General features: G+C 37.8%; 1 protein-coding gene across 38 annotated transcripts in view; it reads right to left on the bottom strand.

The window, feature by feature from the left end:
* The window catches only part of TRDN (triadin), a 241,826-nt gene that overhangs the window by 187,829 nt on the left and 37,383 nt on the right, over positions 1–16,614 (bottom strand). For all 38 annotated transcript variants that reach the window (XM_088140165.1, XM_088140069.1, XM_088140090.1 and 35 more), the window contains exons 6-7: positions 1,531–1,590; positions 986–1,045 (exon numbers count right to left, since the gene is read on the bottom strand). In XM_088140165.1, the coding sequence (XP_087996291.1) occupies positions 986–1,045; positions 1,531–1,590 (120 nt within the window). The remainder of the gene's footprint in view (positions 1–985; positions 1,046–1,530; positions 1,591–16,614) is intronic.

Here is a 16,614-nt window from a genome sequence, read left to right on the forward strand (position 1 = left end):
TCAAATCCCTCCGAAAGGCCTGGAGTGAGGGGGCCTGTCTCACCTCCAGGGGCAAGATGTTCCAAAGGGCGGGGGCTACAGCAGAGAAGGCCCACCTTCTGGACCCCGCTAATTGAAGTTCTTTTACCGCGGGGATCCGGAGCATGCCCTCTCTGTGAGATTGGGTGGGACAGGTTGAAATCATGGGGACGAGGCGGTCCTTCAGGTAACCTGGTCCCATGCCATGTAGGGCTTTAAAGGTGATAACCAACACCTTGAATTGGACCCGGAAGCAAACTGGTACCCAATGCAGCTCACGGAGCAAAGGTGTTATATGGGTCCTTCTTCGGGCCCCAAAAATTGCTCGCGCGGCCGCACTCTGGACCAGCTGAAGCTTCCAGATACTCTTCAAGGGTAGCCCCATGTAGAGCGCATTGCAGTAGTCTATCTGGGAGATAACAAGGGCATGAGTGACTGTTCTCAGGGCATCCCGATCCAGGAAAGGGCGTAACTGGTGCACAACCCGAAGCTGTGCAAAAGCCCTCCTGGCCACGGCTGCCACCTGCTCTTCGAGCAGGAGCCGTGACTCCAGGAGGACCCCCAAATTACGCACTGGGTCTGTCTGGGGCAGTGCTACCCCATCCAAGACCAACTATGACAATGTCCCTTGTTACAAGAGTTTCTCCACCATACCTGAATAAAAGAGGATTTAGGCATTTTCTCCAAGCTAACCCTAAAGGTCGCATCTGGTTTTAGTTGTCTGATTATTATTTTAAGCACTGGTTATATCCAGTGGTATTTATAAGCTGATGAAGCAGCCCACAAAACAGATTACTCTTCCAGAGCAGATCTGTGAAGTATGATATAGTCATGGGAAATCCTATTGTACAAAAAGTTTGCTTTATGCAATATAGTAATTGTATATGTTTTCCAAGGTTCGGGGCAGTTTTGTATATTCTTCTTATATATAAAACATTTGGATGATAAAATAAATGAAACTAATTACCTTTGAGTGGCAGTTTCTTTTCTATTTTCTCTTGCCTTTCAGACCTGTCTATCTGGATTTCTGCGAGCAAAGAAAAGAACCCAGTAATTAGAGGAAGAGAAACTGTTATGGTTTCATTGCCGTGAAGGAAGACCAGTGCAAACACATAAAAGTTGACACATTTACAACTGAAATATAGGAATTCTGATGAATAATATACTCACCATGCATAAGGCATCATTCTTGACATGTCCTATTTTGAGCATCCAAACTTCCTTTTTTTAACTTTTGAAAAATGAATAGGTTTTCTCCTGTATGCTATTGTGGATTATTTTCCAATAAAAATGAGTGGAGACCATGTTGAACAGGTATTTGATTCTGCTTGATAACTTAGGCAACAAAAAGAATGCATCTTCTGATAGAATTGGTTTCAAGGCTTGCATTTTCTGCTTGCTGACATCAAGGGCATTGTATGCAACCCCTTTGCATGTGTTTGGGTAGGAGACTGCTTAACCAAGCCTGCCAATGCACAGAATATAGACATACTCCAATAGCTATAATATTACCTTTTAGTGGTGGCTTCGTTTCCACTTTCTCTATTTTTTCAGGCTTGTCTATCTGGATCTCTGGAAGCAGAGAAAACATTACAGATGCATAAAGACTGGAATATTATGTTTGAAGTAGAGAGATACTCCTTATACTTTGCTCTGGGTAGGATTTCTGCTTTCAAAATGTATTCCATCAAAAAAAAAAAATCACTTAAGGTAAAACCTCAACATTCAGTTCAGAATTGGCTTTCAGAGAAATGTAATGGAACTGCTCTGAGCCATTTTCCTAGTGATAGTGATACATTTTGCTCTTTCTCTCGGTGGCTTTGACTGAAGCCCCGGATACCCCAGATGTGAAGAAAATCTTCCTTGGGTAAGGTGCTCAAGTAGGTCTGGATCTAATCAGATTGCAACACAACTGATTCTGCTGTTCCAGTTCAATCAGATTCCAAGTTTGGTTTCAGACATTTTTTGGCTGTCCTATGTGATGACTCTTGGTGGCAGAAGCTGGCACATATAGAGATTCTCATGTATAATTCTCATAATAGATGTATTCTGCAACATATTTTCCATAATATAATACCTTTTGTATACATTCCCCTATAGATTGTTGGTCAGAAAAAGATTTCACAAAATTTGGGAAATAACTGTGTTATGGTTTCTGTAGTGGTTCCAAAAGTATGAATTAAGCAAGTTTGCTTTAAAATGTGAACCAATTGATTTTTTTATTCCATCCCAAGAGTAGATGTATATAATGGTTTGCCCCTATGTGTGCTAACAAGATGTTAAGATTTCAGAGGCTCTTGACCAACTGTTCCCACTGAACAGAATGCAGGGTCTTACTTACAAGGCTTTTTCAGTAGTGGCCTATGGTTTCTGAATACAGTCCCCATAAATTTTGTCCTGATACTCATTTAAGTGGCATGTCACCACTGACTGAAGGAGTTCTCTTTTTTCAGGCTTATAATATCTTAGTTTAAAGCTGCTCTAAAGGAATAATTTTAATTATTTTTCTTACATTTTAAATTGTTGATTACTCTCTATGACTTGCTTTAGTTATAGCATATGTCATAAATATTGTAAATAAGTAAACATACAAAGCTAAAGACAAAGAAAAAAAATGAATTTATCTTGCTGAACAACTGCAAAAAGATAGAACAGGAAATTATAGATTGATATAATTAATAACCTCTTGCTCCAAGGCTATTCAACAAGTTTTCATTTCCTTCCAAATGTTTTGGAAATACAGTCTCTGTTGCTATTTCTTATAATTAGCCAATTGATTTTATATTCACGGTTATGTAGATGCAAGTAGAATGTAAGTGGTTTCCATGACATTTTATGGGATAATTGGCAACAATGCTGGAACGAATAGATTCAAATCAAGGTTGATGGACCTAGGACTGGTAGACTATATTGGATACTTTAGTTTGCAGCCAAGTCTGAATATGCATTTGGGTACGTAAGAAATGCACCCAGGAGAGCTATTTTATGTACAAGAATGCAAAGGATTTACTACATACTTTAATGGAAATCATTTCATGCATTTTTGGAAACAAAAGACGAATATTTATGACCATGAAGATTTCTGGATCTTTGTTATTTGTGCACAGACATAATCTCCAGCAAAATAGTTCACAAACTGGGTTCAGCACAAATAAGAAAAGCACATCAGACTTATTTTTATAGTTAGTAGTCCCATGCAGTGCTTTGGATTTGAAGAGATAAAAGCGCTTCACAATATGCAGTGGCACTCATGCAGTGTTTGTCAGCAACTCTTTAAAACAGCTGTGTCATTTCTCAGGATCATGAGGCTGCCCTCCACAGTTGCAGCACAGGAAAAGTTACATTTAGTTGAAGGAGCTGCTGAAAGGTGCCCTGTGTGCACCCACATTCACTCTGAAGCACTATTTCCCTTTGAAAAAAAGCACTGCCTGGTCCTGAAGATTAGTGTCAGCAGTCATTTATTGGTTAATCACAATGGAAGAAGGAGCAAGATGAAGGGAACAGAGGAATAGTATCTGCTCATTTTGCTGGGTTCTATGTGGGAAAATTGCTCTTTTTAAAATTTGAAATCTGGGAAACTTAAGTAGCTAATGGGTCACCTGAAAAGGTATGGGGAGGAAGAGGGTTGATATTTAGGCCATTTAACCTAAAGATTAATCCATGGTTGTCCATTCCCAGCCATGGTGGCACATTTTAATAGGAAGGGCAGAGGTTAAGCCAGTTCCTGTTGCAAACCCTGAATACATGTCTGTGCTAGTTAATAGGGTCAATTTTATGGCTCAAAACTTTGTTGCCCCCTAAAACAGGGTTGCAACCTTTAGTGGCCAGAAATAATAGGTGGAGAAGTGATATAAAGGGAATTGAATTGCATCCACTTTCTGGCTAGAGTTTTGTTTTGTTTTACAAAAACTCAGTTAAATCTATTTTAGGTTTAATACACAGCTTTTGTGGATTTCTTCCTTCAAAGTGCAAGGCTATCAAAATGTAGCACTGCTGACAAGAGGACTCTGGGTCCTACAAAAATTATTTGGAGATTGGTGTGGGCAGCCTGAACCTAAAGGAATGCTAAAATTTTAATGTGGAATGAATCACATTCTTTGAAGCTTCCTTTCACGATTTTTTTAAATAGCATGTGCTTTAATTTTCAACTAATCACATCATATCTTTTTGCTGAGTTGTGAAAGCAGTTGTATTTTTTATAGAAGCATTACATGGCCAGCTGAAAGGATGCAATTTATCTCCATCAGAAAGGCATATTTTTAATAAATCCAAAATATTATGAATTCATTTTTAGAAAACTGCCAGAATCCTGCAGTAGCAAGGATAATCTCTGTCACCAAGGCAACCACCCTGATTCTTCATGAGATGGCACCACAGTTTATTAAATTATTGGGGGAGAGTATGTATTTAAAAATGTATTTCATTGCTTCTTTTTCATTAGCTACAAGGAAATAGGACAAAAGAAAAAAAAGAGAAAAAAATCCTCAGCTTCTTAGATTGCTGATTTTATAACAGTTTTCTCACTGATGACATGAGGATGCAAAGCAGCTATACTGTAGTTAAATAACTGTTTTATATCCCGTAAACTAAAAGCTTGTTGAGAAACCATTTGGCAAGATATGATTCTCTACACTTTTGGCTGATCTGTATAGCCCATGTGATGCCAGACGTGGAAAGCACTGAAGTGACAAATGATGACTATGTCCACACACGGCTCAGGAAAATATTCTCCAGGTTTAAAACACAAAGAAAATGCTAGTGTGTTAGAAATGAGTGCACAGAAAATCCTTATAATGAAATATATCACACAAAGACTTTGATCAACTAATGTCACAGCACTGTTATGTCTCCTTCAGCTTCAATGACATTTTAGTTTTGTTCTACTGGAGGAATCTGTTCTGTCTCCAAATGGCTACACTACATGTAATGTGCTCGACTCTCTGTTAAAATGCATGGAACTGAAAAGCACAAACTTTGTTTCAATAAGAGCAGATTGATATTAAGTGGCCAGATAAATCTCACCCTTACTAAAGTCTTGCTAATATCTTAGGACATGTTTAATGTTAAAGCTATCAAAAATCTTAATTATAGTGTCTTGATATCTTCCTGCATAAAACAGTCCAGAAGAGAGGTATAGGGCGGGGCTGGGGGACAGACATTTATGTAAAAGAATCACCTCAGCCAATTGTGATGGGAATCACTATCAGCTACCCATTCCCTCTCTTTCTCATTAGAAATGAGAACAGTATCTTCAGCTGCCGACTTCAACTATTTGAAAGATCCCATTTCTCAGAGCACTAAGGAGCTTCATTCTCTTAGAGGCTTGGCATAGCATCCTTCCACATAAGTATTTACTTTCCACATAAAGTATTTCCACTTGGCTAATATATGAGCATACACTACAGTCAACATGAAGAATTTATAATCGTAACAACTTGTAGCCCATGTCCTTACTTGCACCTAAACACAACGTAATCATTCCTTGAGAACAGCAACTTCCTCCCTTCCCTTCATCTCAGCCCAGCCCAGCCCATTAGTGAAACAGACCTAAATTGTTATTGATTGCATGTTCCTCCTTATTCCAACAGTGTCCAAGATAAACAATTTGTGTTAGTCATTCACTACCTTGGAATGAAGTCAGTTGACTAGCAGTGTTTGGCAACAGAAGCAGAACGGGGTTTACACTGGGGACAGCAAATTTCATGTTGTAATTGCTTTCTGCTGGTTCATGAATGGGTGGTTAGCACAAAAGGATACTGTGCTGACTTCAGTTTGGGGGAAAAAATAGTGTCCTTCCTGGACTTAAACTATATAGGAGGCAAGTTCTACATGCATTAGAAGTCCTTACTTGATCAGTCTTACAAAATGTGATCACCTTTTTGTAAGACTGAGAATAACAGAGGAAGAGAATTTTAAGAATCAAAGATACAAATAAAAACAAAAAGGATGTTGTGTCTTTCTTTTCCTGAAGAGCAGACACAACCTTTATTAACAATTGTATTTGTGGATACACTGAAGTAGTCAGTTTGCTTGCCATCTAATATTTTGATTTGCATTTTTTAAATATTTAAGTTTCTTATGTAAAACACTATAAGAACTTAAGCTAAAAACATTATAATGTAGGAGGAATCACTTAACTTCCTACAGAATGCAATGTGAACTTAGCAAGCCAAAGTCATTTGCAAGGAAAAAAAGAAAACCTGAATCAGGCAAGTAAAGGTATCCTGACCTGCAGTAATTTAAAGTCTTCAATACATAAAGTAGTGCTCAATGTAAATGACAGATGGAATTTACACTCTGCCATTCTGTCTGGAATAGCACTGTGGTGCTCATTCTAAGTTTTTTGTATGCCAAATTAAACAAGGAAACTATGGATGAAAATCTTAACTGTAGAAAAATAATTGGAATCACCACCACGAGAAATGTGTAAATATTTAGATCAGTCTAAATATGGTCTGTGTCAGAATCCCTTGTAGTCACTTATTATTTTCCTTTAATTATCTGTTAGCTTTTTTGTTAAATCACAAAAAAATCTGCTTTTTCTTTTCTGTTCTTTTCTTAGTCACTTTCTAAGGCTGCCCACTCACCAATGACTGTAGGCAGCTTACAGAGATAAGAACAAGTAAAACAGACAATACTGTAACAACAATAACAAAAAAGGGGGGGAAAAAAAGAAAAAAAAAGCGGCCCTACTGGGGAGAAGAAGCAACCTCCATTATATCACAATTAGTGGGTTTGCACATCATCCCTAATCCAATGCCTCTGGGAAGAGCCAGATTTAAACGCCTTCCTAAAGATCTACATGGTCAGGGCAGGCATACAGTAGCTACAGAAAAGGAACACTTCCTGGTTCCCATATGATATCACTTTATTGATGGGATCTGGAGCATACCAGCTCCGTCTCATCTTACAGGATAGGTAACAACAAGTAGAGAAAGGCAGTCCTGCACATATCCAGTCTCTGTGCCATAAACAGCTTTAGAGTTGATCACTAGCACCTTGAATTGCACCCAAGGTCCACTGGTAACCAGTGCATCTTGCAAAGTAGAAGTTTTACATGGATGTACTGAGATGCACCCATAATTAATCATGCTGCTGCATTCTAGACCAGCTATAGTTTCAAGTGATCTTCAAGAGCATGAGTCCAAGCGAACCCCCAAAGTGCACACCAGTTCCATCTGGGGAAGTCCAATCCCATTCAGAACTAACATTAGAAAATTTCCGTAAGTGGATGTTCCATGAACCCACAGTCTTGCTCAAGTTCAGCTTAAGTCTGTTCCTCTCCGTCCAGACCCCAACAGGCACCAGACACTGTGACAGAACTTTGACAACATCATTTGGCCAGGGTTTACAATTGGCTGATCTCACCCAGCAGTTTGAAACCTGACTGAAAAGGGTTCAGATAATCTGCTTCTTCCAAGGCCCTCTGGAACTATAACCCAACCATCTTCTCCAAAACTTTTCTAAAAGAGAAGGTTGGAGACCGGCCAGAAGTTATCTAGCACTGTCAGATCCAGCAATGACCTCTTTACTGTAAGAAACATTTAATAACATGAATAGCTTGTATAAATGTTTACAGAACTTTGGGTAATAAGTAGTTGACTGTGGTTGATATTGAAAGACTAAACAGGGTCAGATCTGGCTACTATGTGGACAAAAGACCACCAGAAACTATCAGGTCTGTAAGCTAGACTAGGATGTTGAAAAACATCCTGAAAGCAAGCAATGGGAAATAACTTCTATACTATACTAAGACAACTACACAGACATGGCCAAGAAGTCATCAAGAGTCAAGCTTCACTTAAAGAAGACTTGACTTTAATATTCATTTTCAATTTACAATTCTTAGTAACATGCTTCTTTTGTACTCAATTTTCCAAAATATACAAATGTTTGTACTTAGATTCCTCATTTATATATTGTTTCTGCTGAATTTTTCAACCAAAATCTATGGGTAATACATCTGTATGTTATCAGTATCTAAGTTATGCTAACCTATCATGGAACTTGATGTGTGACTAGTGATGGATTACTTCATTTTACTGAAAAAGAAATCCAAGGTAGACTTCTTTTACATATTTAACCACTCTAGAACAACATAGCTGAATCATTGAGAAGTAAACAGCTGTAGGTCATCAAATCAGCGGTTCATTGTTTACCAAGAAGGTACTTGATATGGGATGATTTTATGATGCATTCAAACACCAAGTCTATTTTGTTTGCAGGAAAAGCACAATGCAGACTTAACACGGATTAGGGATTTACTGCTGAGAATTTTAAGCGATTTTCTCACTGTGCTGTAGTTCCACAGAAGTCATCAGTGATGAAAATATTACTGCAGGCAAGTCAAACACATCTTATTCCCCACAGCAGCAGGTACTTTGATTTGGAAGGTATTATTTTTGATTATTTTTTTATAGGGCAATATGGTTAAAAAAAGCACTGCATGAGAGCACTTTTAAAATCACTTTCTGCAGTGTTGGTAAATGGCAAACATAACAGTTCTTTACAATGCATTTAGATAGAAACCCTAATCATTTTGCAGTTATTCTTTTCACATTGTGATTGACTTACATTCCTCAAAATAGCAACAACAACAACAATAAAAGGTCCCTAGGTGACATCATCTAGCCAACCTTGGCAGATCTAAAAAGCTAAACAGGGTCAAATCTACTAGTTCTTGGATAGAGACTATCTCTAAGCTTCAGCTGAGTTGGCTGGAGAAGACGACAATGGCAAATTACTGTAATTGCTGAAAGCTGTATGGATATGCCCATCTCAGTCTCCAGGAGTCAAGCTCAGCTCAAAAGGACTGCTAATTACAGTGTGGCTGCTTGAATTATGTCTGGTCTTGGAAGCTGGTTAGTATTTAGATGGGAGATCACCTGGGAATTTCAAAACTGCTGGCTAGATTGGGAAGTTAGAAAAAAATATCCTGGTAGTTTACAATGGCAAAGCATTTCCAGTTTTCTGCCAAGAAAACTTCATAGATGTAATCATTTAGTCATTGGGAGTTGAGCTCAACTCAACATCCTCTTTACTTTCACTTGTGAGGTTTTGAAAGTCAGCTGGCTGGCCACTGTGAGATATCAAATGCAAGACTAAATTGAACTTTGATCTGATTCAGGAGGACCACTACATTCTTTTCAAAAGAGCCTTATGTTTAATACAGTATAGTAGTATTTCCCCTGGCCCCACCCATTCTTTGCCTGCCTGATCAATGGGAAGGAACTAGTGATATCACAAAGCTTTGCCAGTACTCTCATGGTGCTAGGGTTTATATGACATTGGGCACTTCATGGAGAAACTAAGTGAGAATCTGTATTCCCAAAAGAGTGACTTTGGATTCAGTTAATGTGATCTTGTGCTGTGAAATCCCGGGTAATGAGATCTGACTGCAGTAGAACTATGGTATGAACAGCACCAAGGAGTATTTTTGCAAATTGAGCCTAACTATCTGCATCATGAGACTAATCTGAAGAAGGCTTGTGTTTGTTTATGTAGAAAAATGTGAATTGCCCTCCAGCTTGATACATACTTGATACTGAGTGGCATACAGTTAGAAGTATAAACAATACAATAAAGTGCAACAAAACAACATCAAACACAAATATAGCCAATTCAATAACCCACACAAACTTACTACAATGTCTGCACAGCAGATCTTCACAGTAAGTGGTTGTAAGAGAACTGTTTTCCTTTCTTAAATGTCATCTGTTTATCTGTTATGTAGTGAAGACTACTTATTGGACCATCAAAACCATGTTTATTGAGAAATTAAAGGCACATTCCAGTAAATGTGATTAGACTGCAGCCTTCATGATGTTCATGGCCAAGTATAAATTCCTATATATAGGAAGAGAATCTTCAAGAATGTGGATACAATGAGTAATACAAATACTTTCTATTTAGGTAATTTCCGGTTTTCCCACAATGTTTCATTTTGTATGTCATGTTCTTTAATATTCATATGAAGCTGCTGGGAATTATTGTCAATGAGTGTGGGGCTGGGGCCCATCTATATGCAGATGATACTTGGTCAACTCCTCCTTTGTCTCCACAAGGTATGCTTGGTCTCTGGTGGGCTTCTGTTTGGGCTGGATGACATATAAGCTAAAACTGATGCTATTCAAGACAACTGATGCTATTCAAGGTGACTGGGGGAGACTTGGTCCAGTTTGGAGGATCACCTAGATCTTTTAAGGTCCCTGAGCACTTATAGGTGCTGTAGTGGCAAGGAGTGCCTATTTTCATGCCCCTTCCTAGAACTAGTCAACCTGGCCACCATTAGCCACGCACTGGTTATTTCCTGATAAGATTACTGTAATGTGCTATGCATAGAATTCTTGAAGGAAACTTAAAAAATGCAACAGGGTCAGAATATAGCAGCCAGGTTTCTTAGGAATTTCCTGGTGGGAACATAGAACACATGTTTTGGCAAAACTGCAGTGTGTTATGATAATTTTGAATTCAAGGCATTTGGGTCAACACAGGAATCCCTAAATAGCTTAGGCCTTGCCTACCTAAAAGAAAGAGTGTGAACCAGGAATTTCAATAGTCTTCTAAGGGTTAATTAAAGGTGTCCAAGAAGGAGGCTTGTCTGGAAACACCTAGGACTCAAGTCTTCTCAGGGGTACCACCAGTTTTATGAAATTCCATTCCCTTGGAAGTTTGGACTGTTCCCTGCCAGCTTACTTTAAGAAGAAGTTTCTGTTATACTCAAATCTTCCCCAACTTGCAAAGTGTTTGCCAAAATATTTTATTGATTTGTTATTTTATTGATTTTATTATTTGTTATATCAATTAAGGATGTTTATTCCCAATGATGCTATTTATTGAAATGTATTTCTCTAACCCTAGCCCTAATCCCTGTTGTCAAGTATTAAACACTGGAAGCCAACATATGGTGTTAATTTTCCGATTTGGGCAACTTTGGAATATACATATATAACATTTTTGGTCAGATGGACAGTATTAGGATCTAAATATACTAAACTCTAATATCTCTGGAAACAATTTTGACAGTTAGAAAGCTACGGAACGTAATGTCTAATTAAAAAAGACATTACGTTCCTTTTTCCTATGCCAAATTGACTTTATGGGGAAACTCGACTTTAAAAATTGGGAAAAAGATGGTGATATGGAAAAATTGGATGAAAGCAGGGATATTGACTTTGGACCAACTGATAGATGATGAAGATGAATTTTTAATGTACTCTGTCTTAAGAGATAAATATCTCAGTACATCTGAGATGTACTCAGATGTAAGATGGCAATATTTACGGCTACAACATTTGTTAACAACATTGTTTGGGCCAGCAGCATTTTCAGCTTCTGAGATACCTGAGATATTAGAACAACTTGTTAAATTCTTTAAAACTAAAAAAACCTACTATTAGTTTGTATAGATATTTGTTATCAATAAATCAGTTTGATCTGCAGATGTTAAGGGATGAAAGGAATAAAGAATTAGAGGTTTCTATATTGCCTAGACAATGGGAGAGTGTCTTAACTTCTATAGCAAGAGTGTCAATGGACTTTAAACTATGACTTATACAACAAAAAATAATATCTAGAATTTATTGGACTCCACTATGTATGTCTGTATAGAAAAGGATTGTCAAAAACAGCATTTTGTTGGAGATGTAATAAGGACAATGACTCTTTAAAGCATATGTTTCTATTGTCCTATACTTACCAAGTTTTGGGAGAAAGTAGTGGACAATATAAACATGATCATGCAAAAAAACCCTAAAATTTTCAGAGGATAATATTCTTTTGAACTATATATCTAGTACATGGAATTTGACATATGGACAACGTAAATGGATTCTCCATGCCCTGATTATGACCAAAAGACTGATATTGCAGCATTGGAGAGATAAATGTATGGCCCCATTTAATCAATGGATTGAAGACCTGATTGCACTTGCTACTTATGAGTGGATTGCCTAGAGAGGTAGACTTTGTATGAACAAGTATAATGAAATATGAGACTCATTTATACAAAATACACTGTTAAAAAAATGATAGTCATATAAATCTATTAGAAATATATATGTACTTGAATAATATTTGTATTTGATAAGTATATGTAGAATTGAAATTGTTATGATATATTAACTTTTTGCTCTTCATTGTATTTTTTCACTTTTTTGTTAAACCACTTTTATGCATTTTTCTTCTTTTTGTAATCAATTTTTAAAAATAAATAAATAAAGCCCTAATCCCACATGTATTTGTTTTCCACATTTAAAACACTTTTCACAAAACATGTCTGTATCCAGAATGAAGGCTTCCTTTTTTTCTTTCTTCCAGCATGACCCCAAGGACTTCAGAAGCATTTACTTCTGATTTTAAATAGTTTATTATGCCCCTCAAACTCAACAAACCATGGTTCATCTTAACTATGGTTTGTTTAAATCAAGGCAATTACTCACCCTAGTTTAGAATGGCATATAGCAGGATATGGAGAACATGCTAAATTGTACTGATCTGAAGTGAAAGTTTCTGAACTCTTCCTTGCTGTAGTAAAAGATAAAGCTTATAGCTGTTACATTAAATTATGGTCGATTATGAAAAACTAAATACAAACTATTCAGCCAGCTTCGTTCCTCTATATTTTTCTTTCCTTTAATCCAAGGCCATTATTCCCCTTTGTACTTTCATTAAATTCCTACTTAAATAAAACTGTCAAATCTCTTAGAGCGAGAGAGAGAGAGATGCTGGTGGCTCTGGGCACCAGACAAATATTCATGATTATAACAATTATTAAAACCTGACTAAAAATTCTTTTAAAAATCCTAAATACATGTTTCAGCTATAATGAGGAGGGGCCAGACCCAGCTTTACCAGCAAGTACTTCCATCAGTAAGCAGCAATGTTTTATAAAATATAGAAAGAGAAGAGGAATTTTGCATTATAAACATACTCAGGAGTTGCTCACAACCCTCTCTGTTTCTGCTTTTAGTCTTTTCTTTTTAAATAGGCCTTTTCAGATTTAATTAATCATTTTTAATTTAATCATTTTTATCAGGAGATAAAGTTAGATACAATTCAAATAAATAAAAATTGTTAAAATTGAGGCAGGGGTAGGCATTGTGGTGCTTGGGGGAACCAAAGTGCCTGTAGGTGCCTCTCTTAGTGCCTGCAAGGCTTCCTACTCCACCTACGTTGTATGAAAAATATTATTCTTTTAATCACAAATTAAAATTATTTATTTGCAATGCCTTTGGGCCTCTAAACATTTGCACTAGGCTGGTTTGCCATATCCTGGTAATGGTTTCGTTTCTGGTGTGCAGGTGATCTGTGACAGGCCATGCCTGCCGTGGCAGCCATTTCATCAACTGACAAGTCTCCCTTGTTTACCACATGCTCCCAAAATTCTGTGTGTGCCCCCAGCCCCCAAAAATTGTCTTTCCTTGATTTGTGGGCTTTCATTATGGCTCCACACAGAAAAGGCATTTTCCCCTGTCATATAGGATCAGTTTGTGCAGATCAATGATATGAGATGGGTGAATGCCCCTTTTGTTTGGTCCAAAGCTTTATTATTCATTAAAGTGGGGTAGATATAGAATGTATTGTCTTAAATAAAGAACAGGCTTATATGGAGTGGTGGCTTTGTTTTAGTGGAAACACCAATCTCTTTTTTTCATCAAAGGATCATTGGATTATCTGAAAGAGAATGGGCTATGATGACTACTGGACTTTGAAGAAGCACGATCAGAAGAGTATTGATGATTTTGAAATTCTTGTTGGACAAGACTCCTGAGAACACCATGGACAGCCAAGAAAACAAACCAATGGATCATCAAACAAATGAACCTAGAAGTGACCAGGCTCAAATTATCCTCCTTTGGACACATGATGCAAAGACCCAGCTCTCTGGAAAAGGCTCTGATGCTGGGAAAGGTGGAAGGAAAGAGAAGAGGATGACCAGTAGCAAGGTGGATGGACTCAGGTAAGTGGCCATGAGTGCACTATTGGAAGACCTGAGGAACCAGGCTAGGGACAGATCATCATGGAGAAAATCTATGTGGTTCCTAAGAGTTGACAGCAATTTGATAGCACATAACCAATCAATCAGTGGTATTTACAAATGCCCTGACATATGTAAAGAGTAGTGTTTTCTATACTGCCACTAGCTATCACCTACTGTTTTTTAATAGTTTGGTCACAGAATGAAGAGCCCTGATCCAAACCCTGTACTAATCATGGGTGATGCAAGTCATCAAGAACAATATTTAAAATAAGTGTTCCAAGCACATCAAAAGAATAGTTATGTAATTCAGGCACCTTTGAAAATAAAACTCTGCATTTTTCAACAGAAAGTACTATGAACAAAGATTCTGAAAATGCCAGCCAGTGAGGAGTAGTTAAGAGACAGGAAGCCCCATTCCAAACCATGGCAAAAGCAATTCAGATACAAAGAAAGCACATTGCCATATGGAGATATAAAGAGAAAATCAGCTAAACTCTGAAAGCACTAAATATGCAAATAGAGATATTCTTTAGAGAGGAGTGAATAGAATAACTAATTACCCAACTGGTGCCAATATCTGCCATACTGGCAAACTCTATCAAGCCCACAGGTTTTCAGGAGAGAGTCGAGCTGTTCTATGGCTTGTATTTTAAATTGTTTTGCAGCTTAAAACGTTTCTTGTTTTCTTTTTATTTTTCATTGCTTGATTTAACCATTTCAGAAAAAAAGGAAATCTCAACATTGTTTAAAATCACTATGGTAGAAAGGAAGGGAAAGGGCACGGCAATTTTGGGGTTCACATAGGATACTAAGTCATAGTTTGTAAATAAACCACACCTGGATGGATTTACCCATAATATGAAGTCATAAATCGTGATTTTCAAGCCATAATAACTCAGTTCTTACAACACAATATCTTGACATTTATAGGCATGCAAAAAGTTTAGGGAAATGTGCTGGAAGAGATTATGCATTATTAGATGTTATGATAGAGTCATCTTAATGAGATGGCCATTTTCTTCAAATACCTTCTGCTTTGCACAAATACACATATTCACAATGCACATATCCTTGGCCCGTTGTCACTGATCTAGGTGTTCAAGTTCTGATAGAAACAGCACAGAACATCTGAAGCCAATATAATTTCTCAAGTGGTTAATCGTTTTGGCAAAAACAAATTAGGCTGTATCATTGGACACACTATGTCAACCACCTTAAAGGCAGCAGATGCTGGGAACAGAACCTTCCCTCACCCCTCATTTGATCCCCCCAGAGCTTCTCAGAAATTTCCTGAACAGAATGATGTGTATTATCAGTTTACTTTACTCTACACAGATATAGTAAACAGACTATCCTGTATTGAAGTATCCTCTTCTATTTTGCTATTTTGATTGTCAATGACAATATCCCACAAATCTTTAATTGTAAATTGCAACATTTAGAAGTATCCAAAGATGATGTAATTCCATTTGCCTACACATTTAGGAAGTGTAAATCACATTAGTTTCAATTAAAATGCAAACCAAATAAACAGTATCTAATACAGATAAGACCACATGTGCCTGTCAGCAACCTTCAAAAAATTAGAGTTACCTAACTCTTATCTTAGGAAGCCCTAAAAAAAACTGAACAAACCCTATCCTTCTACACAGGAGGATAGTAACTGCCAATGCCACTCTGACCAGCCTCCAACAATCTTCTCCTGTTCCTCCTGACAAATCACACAATTGATTCATCTACCATTCTTCCCCCTTCAGACCCACTCTCACTTGGGCTTCCCAGATCGGAAATAATGTCCTTTTCTCTTGCTGTAGAGGTGCCCATCCACCAACACTACCTATCTCTCACCTGGGAAGATCCACTATGGGCTATCTATGCTGTTCCTATTACCTTTAACAAATCCACTCCTGTGCAGTCTAATGTTCTTCTTGTCAGTGGTGGTTCATCCATGGCTGATCAGAGCTTCCCTGCATTGCCCTTGGTGGGACCCACTTGAGCTCCTACCTCCACTCTCATCAACTACAGCCTTGCGATTCTGTCTTCACTGCCACTAGCTCCATCCACTCTTTCATGGCTCTATCAGTGGCCTCACACTTTTGGTGGCCTTTAAAAAGATATATTATAATTTCCCACTATCTAATCTGGCTTGAAGCCACTTGTGGATATTTTGGGCTGTTTTGCTATTCCTGTTCAGAGTGTTTCTGGGCTAGATGTTTTTGTACCTCATCGCAGTACACCTCAGCCTTCACCTCCCCTTTAGTCTCCTTTTTTCTACGTCTTTGCACTCTCTCTTCAAGCTTCCTCAATATTGTTCAGTCCTCTCCTTCTCCACCAGCTCTCAGCATCACTGCCATTGTCCAATTATTTGCCTTTAATTCCTTTTCCACATTCTTTCTATATTCTCCTTTTCCTCCAATTTTTTCTCATTCTTCTTATTCATCCCACCATGGCTGCCATCAATTTTATTTTATTTTATTTATTTTAGATGCTGCCCATCTCCCCGGAGGGTGACTTTGGGTGGCTCACCACTAAAATTGAAAACAGTAAAAAACTGTTCTGGTCTCTCAGCAAAGCTCCCTGGACCTGAGCACCCACTTTCTGCCCCAGCTATGATT

The sequence above is a fragment of the Python bivittatus genome, unplaced genomic scaffold, assembly GCF_059951505.1.
Source record: "Python bivittatus isolate LINGU-HERP-01145 unplaced genomic scaffold, Pbiv_v1 ctg000020_np1212, whole genome shotgun sequence".
Classification (NCBI taxonomy): domain Eukaryota; kingdom Metazoa; phylum Chordata; class Lepidosauria; order Squamata; family Pythonidae; genus Python; species Python bivittatus.